Raw genomic sequence first — 15,265 nt, forward strand, 5'->3', positions numbered from 1 at the left:
GTCCAAAGTCAACTACACATCCTGAGGCAAACTCCCCTCTAGTTAGGAAATCAAAACCTACATTTCCCTTTTAATTATAGATTTAAATCATGGATCTCCTCTTTTATTTTGCTGTAAGCAGCCCAAAGAAGACATACACACTTGGATACCCTACTGCTTAGATATTTCTTATGCTAAATATTCTAGGTCACTGCTTTTAAATTCTGCCTTCTCTAAAGCTCTAGGATACAGACACAGTTCCATCAAGTTTTTTGCAAGTGTGTCACGAGGGTGGCCTTTACTCTAGTTCCCAATTCCTTGCTCCCTCAGTTGCACCTGAGACCTCATCAAAATGTCACTCACTGTCAACATTTTTGCCAGTGTTCTCTCATCATAACCACTCACAGAGTCTCCACATTGCTGACTTTCCCTCAAGTTCTCTACTTTTGAATTGCTCTTAGTTTTCCACCGGTGGAAGTGCAGGCTCTTTGTAGCCTGCAAATTCTTCCAACCTCTAGCCGTTATCCAGTTCCACAGCCGCTGCCATATTTTCAGGTATTCGCTATACAAACAGCCCCACTTCTTAAGACCAGGTTTCTGCCTTCGTCTATTTTGTGATGTGATAAAAGAATGCCACAGACCCGGGTAAATTATCCATAATAGCAGTGTATTGGGCTCGGGGTCCTGGAGAGTGGGCAGTCCCGGATCAAGAGGTCACATCTGGGGAGGACATTTTTGCTGCCTTATAAGATGGCTGAAGGCATCAATGGTGGGCGAGCAACAGAAGAGAGATCAAGAGAGGGACAAACCCACTCTCATAACAAAGCTCACTCTTGCATTAGTGACATTGATTCATGCGTGAGGTCAGATCCCTGGAGACCTAATCACCTCAAAGAGGTGTGTCAACGGCACCCGAAAAGTGACAGATTTGTGAAGATTCCAGAGTTGAGAAGCAGAAGTAAAGTCTGCCAACAGCCTGCAGGCTGGCCTTTAGAGTCTGAAAAAGCTACTTGGGTAGAAAGGTCAGTCATAATCTCAGGTGGCTACTGATTTTTCTCCGTTGTTGGAGGAAATGTTACGGAGAGAAACAGAGATAAAATCACCCACTCTGTCAAAAAGAGACCATCTATAATCCGTGCGGGAAGAAAAAAAAATACACATTGGACCCCCGGTCTCCTAAGGAGAATCTGGTTTCTCTCTTTTTGTTTCCTGTCAAAACCACTGAACCTTAGGAAATAGACTCCCTTCTTCTTTCTCCCCGCATCATCCCCTGAAACTTGAATCCTGCCATGCCCACTTTACGAAAATTGCTCTTTCAAAGGTCACCAATGAAATTTTTATTGTGAAATCCAGCACCCTTTCTACTTAGATCTCTCTCTTGCCCTTAATGCCACAGGACACTGCTTCCTGGAAACTCGTGCACACACTCCTTCCTCTCCGGCCAAGCCTCAACTCTTCCCCTGCCTCCAGCCAATGAATGCAAATGTCCTCCCAGATGAGTATGTGGACTTCTGACCTTTTCCGTCCTCTCTTTCCACTGAAAGAGATAATCTATGATTTCACCATCACCTAAATGCTGATTCCCCTGAAACCTATATTTCTAATCCCAAGTGGCCATCACATAGTTCAGGTTCTCCACTGGCCTTTTATCTTTTCTCACCCTAGGGGCGGGTCATATTATTATTTTAAATTCCCAAATTTGGGGGATCAGACTTATCACCTATCCTCCATCTCCTCCAAATTAACTCCCTCACTGTGATCCTAACCGCAACAGTAGCGCCATACTTTCTAAAACCCTATGTGCTGTGGTTTCGGCATGCCCCCAGATTGCATGTTTTGGAAACTTAATCCTCAAAGTCACACTCAGTGTTGAGACATGGCACCTTTAGGAGGTGACTGGTCACTCATGGGTTAATGGATTAAAAGCTCATCTTGGAAGTTGCTTTGTTATAAAAGCAGGCTGTCTCTGGCATGCTTGCTGTGTCTCACTCCATGGTTTCTTTTCCATGTTATCATGTGAAATAAAGGCTATCATCTGATGTTGGTGCCATAATCTTAGACTTCCCAGCCTCCAGAGATGTAAGCTAAATAAATTTTTATTCTTTATAAATTAGCCAGTCTATGGCAATCAGTTATAGCAACAGAAAATGGATTAAGATAATATGGAATAAAAAATTTGGAGTAAAGCTTAATTGGGTTCTATATTCAACATATTTTTATTTTTAAATTCTCAGTTTTTCTTTCTTTTTTTTTTCTTTTCCTCCATAAGACTCTTTCATCAGAGTGAAATTGTGTAGCTTTGATTTTGAACAACTACACACCAGGGTAATTATCATTATTCTGAATTCTTCCAGTGCCTCTACATGCTTGTAAGTAAACTGAGGCTAACAGAACATACAGCAAATAATTCTTAGTCCTAGAGTCTTCAGTACTACCTCAGGTTTTCCTTCAGTCTCTTCCTTCCTGTCGAGCATTTTCTAAGAGTCATTGTGACTTCTTGTCTTCCACAAATGCCCAAGAACTTAGAAGATATCATTAAGGTGTTCTTTAGTCTTTCAGTGAACCTTACTTATTCCTCACTTCCTGCCTTTGGGAAGCGCCCGGTAATAGCCCCTTTTTGGTTCCCCGATACCTTCTTTCCCCTTTTTTACCCGCCCCCCTGAGGTCAAACTCAATTGTATGCCATCTGACTGAACCAGGATAACCCTGCTGAGACACACAGGTGGCCCTGCTTCTCCTCGGCCTCCTATCTATCATCTTTCCTCTCTTACACTCAAGCCTTCTGGAGCCATTAGATAGACAGGCACCCACCTGTATCTGCATGTTCGCGGGCAGGAAAGCACCCAGGAGCCTTGTGGCAATGGCAGATATTGGTTCACCTTGAGAACACCACTCAGTCCTGAAGACCCAGGATTTATTTTCCTATATCCTGACTTTCTGTATAGAAAGAGTCCTTGGTTTCCAACTTGATGACTGCCGGAGCACAGTCAATTCCCTTACAAAGCCTGAAAAACATATTCCAGAGAAGGAAAGAGTCGGGCCCCATTTTTCCTCCCTCTTTCCCATTCTACTATGAACAAGCTTTTTAACCAAGATCACTTCTTCACAGTGTCTGAACACATTTCCATGGTCAACTATAAGCCCTGGCACTTGGCCCCAGTACAAATTCCCTTACCTCTAGTCTCTCCAGGATCATCCCTCATTCCCCAGTCCAGCTCCACGGACTCAGCTCCTAGTAAAAAAAAAAAAAAAAAAAAAAAGAGGAGTTTCTTTTATATTAATATCCAAACCATTTTTTGTTGACAGAATGATAATTTGTTAATTTATGATGAAAACTAGAAGCAGCTGGCGAACCCTATTCTGTGAATTTTATGACACTCATTAATCAACATCTGGGACCAGGAATTATATATTCCCAGGGTTCACAGTAAAGGTTACCTCCCCGTTCCTATTTATAGTGTCACCTGCTCATATTACTCCATTCTGTCTTAGTTTGCATTGCTCCTAAGCTGTTGCATGTAAGAAGTCCTTGCCCTACTTGTGCCCTTTGATTGCACAAACATATGGAAGGCTCATTTCACATGTTTAAAAAAAAATCAGATGAGTGATCTAAATATGAATAAGACCAAGTAACCATCTTTTGTCTGGAGGGGATAAGAGATAAATATGCTAAAATATTTTCAATTCCAGGCAGACATTGGTAATAGACTAAAAAAGGCTTTAAAATGATAATGGTAGCCAACTAGATAACATTCTGTGCACTTTATGCATATTATATTTTCTCATTTATCCTCCCCCACAGTACTGTGAGATAGATAGCTCTATCTTTGTTTTGCAAAGAAGGAATCTAAGGTTCAGAGAGCTTTAGTGGGTTGGACAATAGTCAACCACTAGTGAACAGAAACAGTGGACTCCTACTCTTTGGTTAAGACTTTATTAGGAGTCCCAAAGAGGCAAAATTAATGTCCTGTTGAGACATCAGAAAAGTCTTTCTTTTAGTCAGACTTTCATGGATGTGATTAAAAGGACCCAACCAGAACAACTGTAGAGGAGGAAAAGTTTGAGGGCTCATGGTTTTTGAGGTCTCAATCCATAGATAGCTGGCTTTATTCTTCAGGTCTCAAAGGGAGGCAGAACAACATGGCGGAAGAATGTTGCAGAAGGAAGCAGCTCACATGATGATCAGAGAGCAGAGAAAGAGATTCCACTCACCAGATACAAATATATACCCCAAAGTCACGCCCCCAATGTCCCACCTGTCTTCAGTTACCACTCCATTAATCCCATCAGGTGATTAATCCACAGGTTGGGTTAAGGCTCTCATAAGCCAATCATTTCTTCTCTGCACCTTCTTGCATTGGTGAACTTTGAGGGGCATACCTCACATCCAGACCATAACAGTCTTCATGAAGCAGATTACTCTCGAGATTAATTTTGAAGAACAGTTAGGATTTTGAGAAACAGAGAAGGATAAGTAAGAAATGAAAGAAATAACTAGAAGTACCCAAACCAGGAAAGCAGGGCATCTATGAAGAACAACAATTAGAGGTGTTAGACTGAAGAATAGGATCTGATTCAGAGTTTACAGCCAGGCTGGAGCAAGATTGGAAACAGCATGGGCTTCCAAGCAGGAGGATTAGTATTTAATTCAGGATACAACCAGCTGCATGTAACTCCAACTCCAACACCCACCCTTACTGTGCCACAAGTCAGATAAAGCTTCGCAACCATGATTCAACCTAAAAAAAAAAAAAAAAAAAGAATAGAAGATAACGGAAAACTTCCCAGAGATAAGAATAATCTGAACATTAGTAGAGAAAGTTAATTACTGGTGGCAGTTATTGGGCCATTGAAAAGGTTGGTCAGAAGGCTGGAGTGAGCTGAGAGAGGAGAGAATGAATTGGAAGCTAGACAGAGGGTGAGAATGAAGATCCCATACCATTTAGTGAGGAGAGAGAAGAAAAGTCCGGATAGGTGGAAAGGAAAACCTCAGTTTGATATCTTACAGGCAGAGCAGGTTTGAGCAGCAGCTAATCAGGTGTGGCTGCTTAAGTAGTAGCAGAGATTATGGAGAGAAAGGTCATTGGGGTTGTGCAAGAGTCAGTCACCACTGATGCCCCAGTAGCCAATGTAGTGCCTGGGAATTAGTAAATAAATGTGCACGTTCTCTATTAATGGGGTCATCACCAAAGATCAATTAAATACACACTTAGTGGCGAAAGACTCAAAGAGAAGAACTAGGAGGGATACTGACATCTCTTCCGGTATTATGTCCCCAGAAAAATTACAAAATCAGAAATGAGAAAATACAGGAACACAAAAGAAGGGAAAGAGCTAAGTAAGAGCTCCGGCAGTCATTTGTGTTTAATAAGTAACGCCCATTGATTTCCGAGCCCAGGGCCTTGCCAATCCCATTCTGTCAGCAGCTCTGATCAGCAGCACCAGGAGGAGGGTCTGGAAGCTCACACATCATTGGTGCTCACCACCCCCAGGGTCACCAAAGTGCCCTTAAAGCCTGCGGTCTAAGAGGGGGAGTCTCGAGAGTTCAGTGGTCAGCCACCTTTGTCACTGTTGCTGCTGTCACAACCCCAGGCCAAGGACATGGACAGGCTGCTGTTTTGGGTCTCTGTCCTCATCAGCCTCCAGGGAACCTTCGCTCAGACAGGTAGGGAGGTCAGGAGTCGATCAAGGAGACTGGGATGAGAAAATGAAGTTGAATCTGGGATCATTCCCCTCCCCCGCCCCCTGAGTTCCTGGTGAAAGTCATTATGTTTCTGATTTCGTTCCCACAGACCTCAGAGGAAAGGCATTTGTGTTCCCTAGAGAATCTTCTTCTGACCATGTGAATCTGATTGCGGAGGTGAAGAAGCCTCTGCAGAACCTCACCTTGTGTTTGCGAGCCTACAGCGACCTTTCCCGGGCCTACAGCCTCTTCTCCTACAATGCTCAGGGTAAGGACAACGAGCTACTGATCTATAAAGAAAAAGCTGGACAGTATAATCTATACATCGGACGGAGCAAAGTCACAGCCAAGGTTGTCGAAGACCCCCTAGCCCCGGTCCACCTCTGTACCAGCTGGGAGTCCTCCACGGGCATTGCCGAGTTTTGGATCAATGGAAAACCTCTGGTGAAAAAGGGTTTGAAGCAGGGATACTCGGTGGAAGCCCACCCCAAGATTGTCCTGGGACAGGAGCAAGATTCCTATGGAGGCAGTTTTGATAAGAGCCAGTCCTTTGTGGGAGAGATCGCAGATTTATACTTGTGGGACACGGTGCTGTCCCCAGAAGAGATCCAGCTTGTATATCAGGATTCCCCTCCCAGTCCGAATATCCTGAACTGGAGAGATCTGAACTATGAAGTGAATGGCTATGTTGTCACCAAGCCCCGAGTCTGGTCTGAAATCTTGCTTTAATAAAAACTCTAAGAGATCTGCTCAGACCCTATACCTATAACTCTTTCTTTATTGAATTTCCTATCTACATATTTGTCTAATAAAAAAATATGGTATTATGCCACTTGCATTGTTTTGTTTTTGTTTTTTGGGAGATTTTTTTGGGGGGGCTGTTTTATTTGTTTGGTTTTGGGGGGGTTGTTTTTTGTTTTTTTGTTTTGTTGTTGTTTTGTTGTTTGGTCACTGCTGTTCCATTGTCCAGAAAAATCAGGTTGTAAAGTAGGGAGAGAAAAAGCTTTAAGTAACTAGGAAGATATTCAACACAAAGCCGGAGCACTTGATGAGCTGCGGAGGGAGTTGGGGGCAGCAGTGGCAACATTTACAAACTACTAATAATTATTTTAATAGCAATTCAAAATAGGTGCAGAATTGGAATCGAAATCTTTCTATTTGTTTTTCCAACTATGAATCAATAGAAAAGAAGTCTGAGGTTGCGACAGGGAGGCAACTGTAAAGAGATAAGTAAGCAATCGTTGAGAACTTGACAGCGAGTAATGAGCTAGAGGCGGAAAAAACTAGAATCGGAATGAAAACTAAAAATGCATAAGAAACTGGGATCATTTTGTGTAAAGACAAACGTGCCTTTCTGTCTCAAAAACCCCAGGGGTATTGTGCAGGGCTTGCTTTTCATAATGCTGCACTGATATGATCAAAAACAAATTATACTACGAATATTGCTCACATGAATCCTCCGCTTCCAATCCTTCCACCAATCCCTCCTTCTCACAGGATGTCATTTAAACCTTTAAAGTGACCCTACCCTCCATTGCCAGGGCCGCTCACAGTTCTATGTACATTTCAGGAACAACTCAGCCCAAGTAGCAGGCTAATTATAACACTCCAAAATAAATGTCAGATGCTATTAGTAGTAATGATTCTGTGATTATTAAAAGCATGGAGCATAGTGTCTGGCACATTCTCAAAAGATACGAGTTGCCTTCCCAGAGAAGCAAAGATCTTGGAGGGAGTTTGGGCTTCAGATGGGCAAAAAGACAGTCCTTTCCCACACATAATAGAGATGAAGTCAAGGGAAATTAAAAAAAAAAAAAAACTAAATCCAGGATAGCTTCCAAATGATAACGGGTGATTACTTCAAATCTTAAGGCCATTCGTCTGAAATGGACAGAGGCAGGCATCAGAACAAGAAAGTAGGGGATGTTCTAGGATCTCCCAGAATGGAATCAGGACATACAGGAACAGATAGAACCTGGAAATATTTGGTATTCAGAACATGAACTTCATTAGACAAGAACTTCAGCAATGTGGGAAATTATTAGTTTCCAATTGCCATCTCATGAGCTAAGGTCTGCTTTATGTTCCTTAAGACTAATTACCCTTCTTTTCATAAATGTGCATTGTGAGGACTAGAAAGATCATCTATTCTTGCATAACATGTTTCCATCGAGAACATGTGAACATGTTGCTCGCCCTAACATTGTAGAAGCACCCAAAAGTAGGGCGTTTCAGTTCAACAATCCCCTCTGCCAAGGAACCTAAAACAAATTTCGGGAATGAAGCCAGTACACTGGATAGTAGCATCCATTTGCTCAATTATTTATTGAGCCACTATTCTATTCCAGGAACTATGCCAGGCACTGAAAATATTATATTGGGTGAAATAATCGTGGTGCTTGCCTTTTTTGAGAGTTTATATTCTAATAAGTCTGTGTCATCTAAATATGGATTCCCCTAACAGTAATCAGCCTGTGCTGTAATCTATCCTTCACATTTCTAGGATTTTTTTCTATCACAGGTTGATATCCTCCTACTTCACCTCCCAACTCCACCTGAGATAGAGGCGTAGTTTATTTTTTTCTTTTTCTTGTTTTTTTTTGTGTTGTTGTTGTTATTGTATTGTATTTATTAATATATATGCTAATTGTACAAACTGACAAATTCACTCTGATATTTCCATACATACATACATATTGCATAACCGTGTCCAATAGCACTTCTATTCTCAAGCCCCCTCCCCCAGCACCTTTCCTAGTCCTCCTCCCAATTTCTTTCAGTCCCTCCCCTCCCTTTTCCCCAGTATCTACTATTCCACTCCATACAAGTTTCACTTATTGTTTCCTTATGCATTGAGAACATGTGGTATTTGTCTTTCAGTGTCTGTTTCACTGTTCGGTGTCCAATCATGAAGTGAGTTTCACTCATCAAAACGTTCTCCAGTTGAATCCATGTTCCAGCGAATGACAGGATTTTATTCTTCTTAATGGATAAATAGTAATCCATTGTGTGAATATATCATGTTTTCTTCATCCATTCATCTGTTGGAGGGCACTTAGGTGATTTCATCTTTTGGCTATTGTGAATCATGCTACAGTAAACACAGAGGTACAAATATCTTTTTGATATGAAGAGTTCAACTCCTTTGGGTTATGGAATGGTGGAATTATTGGGTCATATGGTAGTTCTAGTTTAAGTTTCTTGAAGAATAGCCATGCTGTTTTCCATAATGGCTGTACGAATTTATATTCCCAAGAATAACTGAGAGTTCTCTTTCTCTGTATTCTCACCAGCATTGGTTATTGCTTGTCTTTTTAATGATGGCCATTCTAAATAACTCAAGGTTTTAATTTGCATTCCTGTGATGAGGCCCATAGTTATACAATTGTGTCTAGAGATAGAGGCCAAAGGTAAATGCAAAACACTTCACTCAGAGCTCTTGCAAGGACAGCTGCTTCTCTGGATTGCTGCATGGGATTCTCGGGAGGATTAGATGTGATGATCATGCAAAGACCCACTCACTACATGTTCCGCCACGCTGCAATTGTTTGCTAGGATGATAAAGAGAATAACTCCCTAAAACTTTTAAGTCACTTGCCTAAACTTCTTGGAATAGTCATACAAATAAAAAGAAATATTCATACTCCAGTTTCAGTCTCTGTCCCTAAATCTAGTTCTTACCTAAACAAATCCATGCATTTCCCCTTCTAATAGGAGAAACCAGGTAAGTTCTTTCTATATACACAAAGGAGCCTCACCTTTGACTTTATACAGGAGCATTTTCACCCATAACTCACCAAGAACAAACCACTAACAAGGATTCAAAAGAACAAAGAATAGTGCCAAGTGACATTCCATATACCTTCAACTGAGGTCGAGCTATTTTTTACTAGATGAAAATTTAGGTACCAGGCCACGTGAGATCAAAGCTTGCTCAGTATGCCTGTGTGCACCACTTGTAATGAGATCCCCTGGCTTATTTCTGGATTCTGACTCCATGCAGACCCACGGGATGAATATAGTAAGTCTCCTAGAAAATTAACCCAGGAGACAGGAGTTGTGCAACAGAACTCCTCGGAGAGTCCCTTCCTAATCACGGAGTTTAGGAAGCAGCTTCCTTAAAGGCAAAGTCAACAGGGTCGGAAGGGCTCCGTGTGATTAGCATCTGGTGCTCCAGCCAGAGTCTAGTGGGATCTAAGTGATCTAATAATCTCTGAAGGCTAGCCTAGAACCTCATAAGGCTGAGCCTATCTTTAACAAAAACTGACAATCAGGTGTCGTGAGACTGCAGTAGTCTTTTGTAACAGTTTGATCTGTTCTACAATACAAAGGAGCCCAGTCAGGTTTCACGCCCTCAGGAAGATGGGTGGACATTTTTTTTTAGTCTAAGGAGGCTCTGTCCCAAAGAAGGACCATTCTGTGGTTTATTGAAATAGCTCATGTAATCATCCGTTTCTTACTAGGTTAATTCCTCCATCCATGGTTTCTTAGATTTATTTTGTTTTAAATGAAAAGGGAAAAGGGGGAGAGAAGAGGAGAGGAAAAGGAAATAGAAGGTCAAGGAGGGTCGGGGAGGGAGGAGAAAGTGGGGAAAGTAAGAATAAAAGAAAGGAGAGGAGAGGAGACGAGTGGGAATTCTGATAACAAGGCACCGTCATTATTTCTTTAACTGCACGATTCCTTTACACACAAAATTTAATTACAGAGACTTAGCCTACCTTGCATATTTTAATTCTTTTAATAAACAGATTGTTTCTAGGCAAAGATGTTGCATATAAAAAGATTGAAATGTTTTGGCATGTCCACAGTTTCTGGGATGATTTCTTCCCTTTGCAAATGGTATTTCCTTTTTCACCCTCAAATTGTGTTTTTCCCCTCCACTTATTTTTCTTTTTTTTTCCTCTGGTAGGAATATTGGCTTCATGACTAAGATTTTGATGCATGAGCACATTTCAGTGTTCTTACTCTCCCACAGGGTTTTTATCCTTCTGGAATGTATAAATCATTTTGAAAGCTCCTTTCTGTTCTATGCCGTGCTTTTGAGATTATCTACTGGTGTGTTCCTTACACAGAAATGCCCCTAGGGCTCCGTCTCACAGAAGACCCAGTCTTGGGTGGCAGAAGGACTGCTGTTCCTGTGCTCAGCTGTACTCACTTCTGGCAGCGCAGAGACTCAAATAGCAACCAGTAGGTTAAAAAAAAAAAAAAAAAAAAAGGTGGTCTTCTGGTGCTAAAACAGTTGTTACTCATTGATCCATGTTCCAGATGCTGAGAGCTCACCCCGGCCAACCTCCACGGGTAACGCCAACAGAGTTCTTTGGCTCCACGGTGCCCTTTGTGACCTTCTCCCTGCCCAAGGTGAACACTGCTGCTCACTCATTGTTATCTGATTTAATTCTTAAGTGTCCAGCTACCCAAAGGCCAAGAAGAACTAGCAATGGGATTTACTCCCACATCCCATATTTCCATCCCTCTCACTTCTAGGAACACTAACAGCCTTGGACTTTGCATCTGAGCCACACTAACAGTTCAGGATTGCTTCTGCACCCCAGAAAGAGATGGGTTGAAGAGTGAGACAACTAGGCAGTTGCTCTTAATTGATGAGGGACTCTAAAACATCTCCAGGTGTGTCACCAAGAGGAGGAAAATTTAGGTGAGCACTAAATTCTCAGGTAGAGTAATGTGATTGGAGAGAATTGGGAAGAATACTAGGAAAAATTGTGAGCAAGTGTGAGCAACCGTTTGTGCGGTATAAATGGTCACTGAAGTGTACTCTTTGGAGAACAAATACAAATTGCTACAAGGCTTTTGTTTATTTTCCTCTTTGGGGAGGGTCTCTAAGTGAAGAAATGGGTTTTCCTTCATGCTCCTCAGAAAGGTGAAATGATAGCTTCCTAGTACATCACACCCCACACCTTTCCTCCATACACAATTATACATCAAATACGAAATTTCTGGACAACAACAGAGCATCTATATGCCAGAGGTCCCCTATGATTCCATCCCCCAGTGACAAAGTAGCTGCTCAGTTTGCATAAGTACACCCTATAATGTTCACACAATGATATCACCTAAAAATACATTTCTCAGAATGTGCCCGGGTTGTTAAATGATTCATGACTGTAAATGCCAAACAATATGGAAAGAACATTGGTCTGAAAGGGCCACTGCGGCTCCCATTGCCCTTTGAATTCAATCCAAATGTACATCATAGGCAATAAACTAAATTCTATTCCCCTTTTCTTCCTGGGCTTATGTACCTGGCTCACTGTATTAGTCAGCTTTTCATTGTTGTGACCAAAAAAAATAGAAAAGCATAGAGTAGGAAAAGTTCATTTGGCTCAGTTTATGGTCAGCCAACTCCTTGCTCTAGGCCCGAGGTGAGACACAATATTGTGGTGGAAGGGCTTGGCAGAGGAGGGCTGCTCCACTCATGGTGGCCAGAAAGCAGAGAGAGCAAAGGCATGGTCCCAGTTACCTGCTTCCATCAGCCACACCCCACAGACGTACTGTTACCACCCAGTGAGTCCATTAAAACTAGGCCGGACGGATTAGCATACGGCTCTCACAATCTAATCATTTCACCTCGGAATATTCCTACATTAACACAGGAGCTTCCAGGGGACACCTCACATCCAAACCACAATACCACTTTCCCCACATCCAGTGGATCATTAGCCATCATTAGACTTTTATAAACTTACTCAAAAAACGTAACATCATATTTACATGAAACATGTTCACAGCATCTGGGTGGCTGCTTTAGGGTGAAGCCGCACTTTTCAGGCCCTAAAATAAAGATACCAGGATTTTTTTTTCTTTTTTTTTTTTGCTCCTCTTGCCTCCATCTAGTTCAACTCTTCCTCTTCTCCAATCCAAACATGTCTACAGTTTTTGTAGCTTAACATCTTCTTAACTATTCTATCACTCATTGCAGTAGGTCCATCAGGAACAGAAAAAAAAAAAGGCAGGCGACATCTGTTGTTCTCATCTGACATATTAAAAAAAAATGTTCTGCTTACTCCATATAATCAGGCTTTGGAAGCCAAGACTCTACTGGAACTGTGGCTAGAACTGTCCACAGTGGCCTCTTTTCTGTTCAGTCCACTCTCTGTTCTCACTGTCATTGTCTTTGACTTTTCCAATTCATAAATCACAATTTCATGCTTAAATTAAAATATTTTAAAATAAGAGTAATAATCATTACTGTAAATAGGACAGTGTTAAAAAGAAAAAAAAAAGAAGAGTTCCCAATCATCCCATCCCCACCACAACATGACTGTTGCCTGTGAAATGTGGCTGGTGTGACCGATGAACAGAATTTTTAATGTCACTCAATTCCATTTAATTTAAGTGGTTAGAACTGTTTAGTTCTGCCCCATCCTTTCTAGAACGTTACTTAGAGTTGCGCTATCACTCTCCTTAATGGGTGCCTGATTGCTATCTCTGTGATCTTTTAATATAAACTACTTTAATTATATGTGACGTGTTCAATTATACTTGACTGTGTGCTTCCTTATTTTTTAAGATGGAGTCTTTTCCAAAAACACTCACAATGTTCCCTAAGTTGTGTTTCCCAGATTTAGAATGTTTGCTAAATCCCTAGAGGCCGTTAGTTAAATGTGCTAAAATCCTTCCTATTGCTTAAGTGAAATGCGTTTAGATCACTATCTGACAGGTGGTGGCAATACCAGAATCCCTCACCAAATTTCCATCAAACTGGGTGTGCTTACAAGAGGGAAAGCAGGGCAGGATGGGGCTTTGGGCTTCTTCTTCTTCTTTTTTTTTTTTTTCCTTCCTCATTCTGGATTCTACCCAATGTCTGTGCTGCCCTTTTTCAGCACCAAACCATCGTCCAGTTCCCTCCACAATTCACAAAGAGATCGTCTAGAGTACGGAATATCTTCACAGACTTCTGAGATCCTAGGCTGGAAAGACCCAGGTTCTTTTAAGAACTGGCTCTCTCTTTCTGATGTCTGTTCTGTGTCTTTGCTATGTCTGCATCAAAGAAGTACGACTCGTTGAAGAAGCTCTCGAGAGGTCGAGGCTGGGTCTAGAGGTCCTGAACATGCTGTAAGCTCTTCTCTGATGGTGCTTTCAGGGTCAGGCCAGGAGAGATGGATACCGAGTGCCTAATAAGAGCATTCTCTGATGACGGGGGTCATGCCAGACGGAGAGAGCTTCTCTCCTGAGGATGAAGGAGGCCTCTCCTCCTGCTGGCAGACTACCTATGCTGCCAACTTTTAGGGGTAACCGCCCCCCTCCCCAATATGCTCTGCACTAGGTTATTAGTCAGGTTTCCAAAGAAACAGACACAGAATACATAGAATCATAAGAAGATTCATTAGATTGGCTCACACAAACAGAGGAGGAAGAGTCCCATGGCAGTTGTCTATAGGTTGGGGAGTCAGGAAAGCCTGGAGCTGCTCGGGCCAACAAGCTGAACCTCGGAATGAGAAATGAGGCCAAGGATCCGGTCTGAATCCAAAGGCCGAACAACCTGGAGTCTGACGTCCAAGGGCAACAGCAGGAAGAATTGAACCTGCTGGAGGAGAGAGAGAGAGAAAGAGAAAACAATGAGTCAGTCTCCCCTTCTGCTTTTTGGTTCCATCTGGGCTCCCAGCCTTTTGAGTGGTGACACTGGAGTAGGCCTTCCTCCCTCCGTTCACCGACAGGCCAATCTGCTCTATAAACGCCCTTCTAGACACACGAGGACATGGGGCTTTACCAATTTTCCAGACATCCCTGGATCTGGTCCAATTGAGAAGCAAAATGAATCCCCATAATTTGTAACGACTTGCATATCTTCAGACCTGTCTGAGAGAGGGTCAGGGGGAGTCGGAAAGTTCTGAGCAGGAAAGTGTAGCAATGATGAGAAGGTGGGTAGTCATCAGACCTCGTTTAACCTATTTCATAACAATAATAATAAATGCATAATAGATAATCCTTCCCTGTCTACTTCTCCACACAGCTGCTCTTCCATCCGTCTCCGGGGTTAGAGACAAAAGGTCTCTCCCACATTCTTTCTCAATCTAAATTCCCTCAAAAGCAGACAAACCACAGCCCACTTGTGCAATCAGAAGTTAAATGTCAGAGCTGAGCCCAAGAACAAGAGCTGCAGGAAAGATGAGTCATAAACTAAAGAAGAAACATCTATTTCTCCAGTTCTGTTCCCTAGTAGTTCAACTGTGTGTCCAACTTTTAAATAAATATGTGTGCTTTTATTTTTTTTTTAAATAATAAGATGTTGCATTATACGGTGGAAAGGTAGAGGACTTGGGGTTAGAAGGTACTGAGTGCTCTGTACCCATTAATGAATATAATTCTTTTAATTCCACTTCACTGGCCATCAAAAGTAATTTTTTGATCTTTTTTACCTATTTATTTTGTGCAGACTATTATTGAGTGAAAATACTATTTTCGTTGCTTTCAGAAGCATCCTTCTCCCCACTCCCACCCAGACCATTAGTTGCTCTCTTATATGTGTTCCTGAAGCTCCTTCTGGGAAATTATATCAGTCTATAAAGTTTTTCTCATTGTGTTTTCATTTCTTGTTTCTGTCACTGGAATCACAAACATTTTAGGAGTAGAAACTTGTTTTTC

General features: G+C 41.9%; 1 protein-coding gene across 1 annotated transcript; it reads left to right on the top strand.

Moving 5' to 3' along the window:
- Nucleotides 1–5,580: 5,580 nt before the first annotated feature.
- Nucleotides 5,581–13,687, top strand: Apcs (amyloid P component, serum). The gene is made up of 4 exons (XM_076861608.1): nt 5,581–5,644; nt 5,772–6,372; nt 11,268–11,315; nt 13,504–13,687. Exons 1-4 carry the CDS (start codon nt 5,581–5,583, stop codon nt 13,685–13,687), a joined length of 897 nt encoding a protein of 298 aa, XP_076717723.1.
- The last annotated feature ends 1,578 nt before the right edge of the window (nt 13,688–15,265 follow it).

Source organism: Callospermophilus lateralis, chromosome 7, assembly GCF_048772815.1.
Source record: "Callospermophilus lateralis isolate mCalLat2 chromosome 7, mCalLat2.hap1, whole genome shotgun sequence".
Lineage (NCBI taxonomy): Eukaryota > Metazoa > Chordata > Mammalia > Rodentia > Sciuridae > Callospermophilus > Callospermophilus lateralis.